Source organism: Curcuma longa, chromosome 15, assembly GCF_044706935.1.
Source record: "Curcuma longa cultivar G26 ecotype Majalengka, Jawa Barat chromosome 15, ITB_CL_G26_1.1, whole genome shotgun sequence".
Taxonomy (NCBI): domain Eukaryota; kingdom Viridiplantae; phylum Streptophyta; class Magnoliopsida; order Zingiberales; family Zingiberaceae; genus Curcuma; species Curcuma longa.
Window position 1 is genome coordinate 5571134 of NC_133875.1, and position 6822 is coordinate 5577955.

At 44.4% G+C, this 6822-nt stretch overlaps 1 protein-coding gene across 1 annotated transcript; it reads left to right on the top strand.

Moving 5' to 3' along the window:
• The first annotated feature begins 1430 nt into the window (after positions 1 to 1430).
• Positions 1431 to 4449, top strand: LOC141845821 (G-type lectin S-receptor-like serine/threonine-protein kinase At4g27290). Its single transcript, XM_074733827.1, has 7 exons — positions 1431 to 2721; positions 2803 to 2937; positions 3016 to 3158; positions 3229 to 3439; positions 3541 to 3778; positions 3865 to 4015; positions 4150 to 4449. The coding sequence occupies exons 1-7, from the start codon at positions 1431 to 1433 to the stop codon at positions 4447 to 4449; spliced, it is 2469 nt and encodes an 822-aa protein (XP_074589928.1).
• The last annotated feature ends 2373 nt before the right edge of the window (positions 4450 to 6822 follow it).

The following is a 6822-nucleotide window of genomic DNA, read 5'->3' on the forward strand; positions in this document are numbered from 1 at the left end:
TGAGCATAGCGGTTATAGAAGAAAAATAACTTTGGCATGATGTAAAATTTTTTTTAAAAAATAATAGTTCTAATACCATATTCGTAAAGGTCATCAAACTAAAGAGAAGGAAAGGTGAAATTTGGGAAGCAAAGAAGAAAGAAGGAGAAAAGTAAATATCAACCAATCTCTTCTCTTCTTGGATTTTATAACTCGACATATCAATTGACTTCTGGAGTCTTATTCTTCGCAGAGCATCGTTCCGATGAAGAAGAAGTAGAAGAGGAAAACTTGGACCTGCCTGTATTTGATTTAGGCACAATTGCAGAGGCTACTGGAAACTTTTGCATGTGGGAACAAGCTTGGAGAGGGTGGATTCGGTCCTGTTTATAAGGTATTTGGGAGTGATTGTCACTGCAAGCATTCAAATTCAATGAAGTTTTGACGTGTACAAAGGTTGCTACAGGTGTTGAGAAGGAACAGTTCTCTATTACCGGAACCAAAGCAATCAAGTTTTGTTGTTACAAGTAATCAAACTGACAATGAATCATCAATAAGCAAGGATGCTTTGCTATCAATCAATCGCTTCTCTGTTACAATATTAGAAGCTTTGAGAAAATTTTAAGGCAGCATAAACACAGTTAAAATATATAAATAGATAAAAAACTTAACTTATTTTCATTGTAAAGTATTCTTATAACATATATTTTTATATTTGAGAGGTATAAAATACAATAATTAATTAGTTTAGCATTAATTCTCATAGTTTTATATTACTGTAGATGATAGAGGGACATGAGAAGAGAAGACCTTAGCTTTGACTTAGTTTTATATTGTCATAGCATTCATTCACATAGTTTGACGGGCATGAGAGGACCTTAGCTTTGACAACTTCATGTGTCCAATGAATGAGTGAAGAATTCTTCAACCATAAAGGATTGAAATACTCCAATGTAGTAAAAATAGGTTTAGGGTTTTTAATTTTTAATTTTATAAATGAATGAAGATCAACGCATGGATTACTAAGCATCGAATCATTATTGGATCATTTAAAAGCAGCGGTCTTTTTGATTCACTGACTATAATTTTAATTTGTCGATTTTTCTATATTTTCCGGTGCTTCGTTGACTTTAGATTTATATTTACCTCTTCTGTTCCAACAACCGCGCTAAAATATTTGCCGGTGCCTTCGTTGACTTTAGAGCATCTGCAGCAAACAGCATTAATAGGCGTTAATAACACTTAAAAGAGGAAAAAACTGATGTGGCACATAAACACGTGTTCAATGTTTTGAACACGTTCATATGCAGTAAAAGTTGCAGATGCTCGGGCTGGCCCACCACCTGTATTTTTTTAATATTTTTTTAATGTTATAACCCGGTTACGTTGCAGATGCTCTTACATCTATATTACTTCTTGTGTTCCAACAACCACGCTAAGCTCACGGCGCCATGAGAGGGATTGCATTCCTTCTCTACCTCCTCAGCCTCTTCTCTTTCTCGATTGCCGGCGACAGCTTGACTCCGACGCAGCCTCTGCTCGATGACGGCGGCAGTGGAAACTTGGTCTCCGCCGGCGGGAGGTTCGAGTTGGGGTTCTTCAGTCCTCCCGGCACGCAGAACCGCTACGTCGGCATATGGTACCACAACATCTCCGACAAAGCCATCGTATGGGTTGCCAACCGTCAAAGCCCCATCAGCGGCGCCTCCGGACGCCTCTCCCTCACCTCCAACGGGACCCTTGTCGTCACCGACGGCAACTCGATGCCGTTCTGGTCGTCGTCGTCTTCTTCTTCTTCTAACAGCGCCTTTAGCCCAGTTGTCAGACTCCACGACGACGGGAACCTCGTCATCAGCGATGGTCGGAACAACGACTCTGTTTCATGGCAGAGCTTCGACTTCCCGACGGACACGTTCCTCTCTGGCATGAGATTCGGGAGGGACCACTCGAGCGGGTACAACGTCAACTTCACGTCATGGGCAAGCACCAGCGACCCGGCGCCGGGCAGCTACGTGCTGGGGGTGAACCTGGATGGAGTTCCGCAGGAATTCGTGTGGGACGGCTCCGAGCAGCCAGTGGGTCGATTAGGGCCCTGGAACGGGGCCTACATGTCCGGTGCGCCGACGACCAACTTGCAGGACTTGGTCGACTACTACTTCGAGGTCAGCTCTCGGAAGCTCATCTACTGGTACACCGTCCGCGACCCATCGGTGCTGGTGAGGGCGACCGTGACCCCGCAGGGCTCCGCCCAGGTGCTGATGTGGGTGGAGGGGAGCCAGTCATGGACGCAGCAAGACTACTATCCCAGGGACCCCTGCGACCACTACGCCCAGTGCGGCCCCAATGGTGTCTGCGACCCTACCGGATCCGCCATCTGCCGGTGCCTCCAGGGGTTCCAGCCGAAGAACCCCAGGAACTGGGCCGTCTGGGAGTGGAGGGACGGCTGCGTGAGGAAGACAGAGTTGGACTGCGGCAACACAACCGACGGCTTCTTCGCCTTCAGCAACGTGAAGCTGCCGGACTCGTCGTGGTCGACGGTGGACTGGAGCACGCAGAGCCTGGACGACTGCAAGGCTTCGTGCCTGAGGAATTGCTCCTGCACGGCCTACGCCAGGGCCAACATCAGCGGCAGCGGCAGCGGCAGCGGTTGCATCTTCTGGACCACCAACCTCACCGACATCAAACACTACAGCAATGGCTTCGGCCAAGATCTCTACGTCCGATTGGCACAAGCGGATTTAGGTACGTACGTGAGTACATAAGATTTTTCTTCAAGTTAATAGATCGGCAAATTGTTCATCGGGAACATCTTTTGTCTACCAGAATCGATGTCTAGTGGCCATGGCAACAAGAGGAGTGTAGCTGTGATCGTAGCGGCCCCGCTGGTAGCGACGTTTCTCTTGGCCACCGCCGTGACTCTCCTTTGGAGGAGAAGGAAGACGAGAAACAACAAGAGGAGTAAGTGATCAGGAAAAACCTTGAATATCTCCTCGAGGCACACATCTCTATTGACTTTTGGTGGCTTATTCTTCGCAGAGCATCGCGCTGACGAAGAAGAAGCAGTGGAAGAGGAAAACTTGGACATGCCGCTGTTTGATTTGGGAACGATTGCAGAGTCCACCGAAGACTTTTGCGTCGACAACAAGCTCGGAGAGGGTGGATTTGGCCCTGTTTATAAGGTATTTGGGAGTTTGATTGCCACTGCAAGAGCTTTGTGAGTGAGTTTAATTTCTTGATATATGTACGCAGGGAAAGTTGAAGGAGGGTCAGGAAATAGCTGTGAAGAGGTTATCGAAGACGTCGACGCAGGGCACGGATGAGTTCAAGAACGAGGTGATGGTGATCGCCAAGCTGCAACACCGGAACCTCGTTCGCCTTCTTGGCTGTTGCATTCAGGGAGGAGAAAGAATGTTGATCTACGAGTACATGCTCAATGGAAGCTTGGACACCTTCTTGTTTGGTTAGTTACTTACTTAAATCTGTTATGATTCATAATTAGACTCGAGTTAAGTCGATATGCAAGATGTTTGACTATCTCTTGGCTCATTATCGATCAAACAGATAAGGATAGATGTCGATTGTTGGATTGGGGAATGCGATACAATATCATACTAGGCATTGCTCGAGGTCTGCTTTATCTTCACCATGATTCTCGATACAGAATCATACATAGGGACTTGAAAACTAGCAATATACTTCTTGACGAGAATATGAATCCTAAAATATCTGACTTTGGCATGGCAAAATTATTTGGGGGAGATGAAACAATAGGAAATACCAAGAGAGTCGTAGGAACATAGTAAGTCTTTCAAATTACTCTTTCATTACCTTGAGGGAGGTAAAAATTTTAAATTGATTTTATAATTCATTAATATTTTGATGCAGTGGATATATGTCTCCAGAATATGCTATGAATGGAATATTTTCAGTGAAATCTGATGTATTTAGTTTTGGAGTGTTAATGCTTGAGATTATAACCGGCAAACAGAATAATGGAGCTTATCAATCCATTCATCACCAAAATCTTCTAGGAGAGGTAAGTAAATATTTAATATTGGATAAAAATTAAAAGAGCATCTTAAATTTATAAAATCATGAAATATGACTGTGTTATTTTTTATTTTTCATCAAAAGGGGTTATGACATTTTCTATCATAATTTTTTTTCTAGATTTGGAGCTTATGGAAAGAAAATAGAGTAGCAGAAATAGTCGACGATTCAATCCATCATTCTTGTCCCTTCGATGAAGTTTTGACATGTATAAAGGTTGGACTTTTATGTGTTCAAGAGCGATCAGAAGATAGACCGATAATGTCCGTCGTGCTACAAATGTTGGGAAGTAATAGTTCTTTATTACCTGAACCCAAACAACCAGGGTTTGTTGTTACTGGTAATCAAAAGGACAATGATTCATCGGGTGCTTTGTTATCAATCAACCGCTTATCTGTGACAATATTAGAAGGACGATAATGGTAGCTATTAGAAATACCATTAAATTTTGTAAAAGATATGTTTTTCCTTCATAAATTAATAAATAAATTATTTTTTTAATGCATTGTGAGTTGTTATCATCGTCAAGCAACACAAATCACTCCTAGTTCATTCACAGATCTCTAAGCTACATGCCAACAAAACAAAGAAGCAGCTTGTCTTGCAGCTTTGAGAAAACTTTTAAAGCAGCATAAACACAGTCAAAATTATATGAATAGATATGATGGTGTCCTTTCTTCGGAAGTGCATGTCCTTTCTCCTGTGTTCTATGAATCAAAGCTAGTTAGTTAGTGAGGGTGTTTTTAGTATCCTCTTGATGGTCAAATCAGCGATAGACTGAGGCATGAGGTTTGCAGGCATGCACGAGAGAGTGAAAGGAATCGAGAAAGATGAAAAAGATTTGTCTTCGCGTAAGAGAAAAAAATCATACTTTCACATAACCTTATATAACCATGGAGATGGAAAGTCCACATAAACTGTATCAATCCTAGGTGAGTTACGTGTATGACCTCATGAGCGAAGCACCACCCGTCGGCCAACCGCATGCATGAGATACCACGTCAAGGGCGACAACAGTTGATTCATATTCCTGGTACCGTCGAGCCATTATCTAGGTGTCACTCTCCAAGTAGACAGCCTTGTTAGATCAATTTTGCGTTAGTTGATGTCGAAGGTTGAAGTCAAAGAGAACTCGCTCGACTAGGATTCTTGGTTGTCTAGGAACCTATATGATCATGCCGATATAGGAGGTCAAGGTTTGGTGGAGCTTTTTTGTTATGGAGGGCATTGTCCAATGTATAGGGCCAATATAGGACGACGGCTCGATTGGATTTACCCGAGTTGTATCAAGATGAAAAACTTAACTTATTTTCATTGTAAAGTATTTTTATAACATATAATTTTATTTGAGAGGGTATAAAATAAAATAATTAGTTTAGCATTAATTCTCGTAGTTTTATATTGCTCCAGATGATATGACACAAATTATCACTTAGAATTCAGTTTAGCAACGGTGCTGCTATTAAAGCCCTTCGATAGATCTCAAAAATTTCGAATTCAAGACTCAACTGCAATACATTACTGTTCCAGGGATAATCCAATGGGCTCATCATGGTCGAACTCGAGTCTAAGTCTGGTCCCAACGCACAAGTTCAACTCATTGAGTCTGTAACCTCAAGTAGTTTAGGCGTATACTGACGAAGTACACCCATTCGGCAGATAACTCGCCGAATCCTTCCATTCGGCAGGAGCCTCGCCGAATCCTGCCGAATCCGAGTCCTCAGCAGACTCGCCTTACAGTGCCTTGGCATGTCCCATCATGTTCTCTGACTGGCCCACGCCCTTCATTTATTATCGCCATCCTTCTGACACCCACATGGGCCATGACAAGATGGTTACTAGCAACGATGGGACAAATAACTCAATTGTTCCTTCACCTCATTAATTGTGATGGGATCTCCTTTAATGATGACGTGACAGGTACACACTCATCTCTCTATAAAACGACCACTCCCTCCTCCACAGGTGGCTTCTTCCACTAATACTTTTCTCTTTATGCTCAAGTTCATTACACTGTTCATCTTCTTCCTCTCGCCGTCCTTGACTTGAGCGTCGGAGTGGTCGCGCCAGGGCACCCCCCTGACCTTCCTACTGACGATCCTTGTGTTCTCAGGCCATCCTTGAGGTTGCTGTCGTTCATCATCGACTCCGGTGAAGTCTACGGCGACTGCAAAGCTCTCATTGTCTACACCGCCTGCTACTGTTTAGAGCCAACAGGGAGGAGGTCCGGTGACGTGTCCCGAAGCTGGTTTCAACCGGAACATAATTTGGCGCCGTCTGTGGGAACCTCTTTGCCCGGATTTGAGATGCCGACGGACGAACCTCCCCAACCTCCTCCATCTCACCTCATCACCATGATGCAGTAAGACTTCGACAAGGTGGTGGCCGCCGCCGTCCTCGCGATCTCCGGACAGCCGCTGGAAGCGCCGGCCTCTCCTTCACGACTTCCCTCTCTTTCCGCGAAAGCTCCGCTGGCGCCGGTCCTCAAGCTGTTCGAATCTGCGAAGGCCCACCAGGGGCCAAGCCCACCAGGCCCAGGTCCACCAGGCCATGGAACGCTACACATCTCCAGCCTTACCGCATTTAGCGGCCAAGAGCGCTAAATGTTACGGTAAATATTTTACTTTTCTTACACTTGAATAACAGTGATGCTTCTACATGCCCTCCCCGTGCTAAGGCTTTTCAGCCATTCTCAACACTTTCCCGACTCGAACATAGTCGCGGATCAAGACAAACTTAGGTCTCGGACCTACTCCACCGACATAATTAGGTCTCGGACCTACTCCATCGACT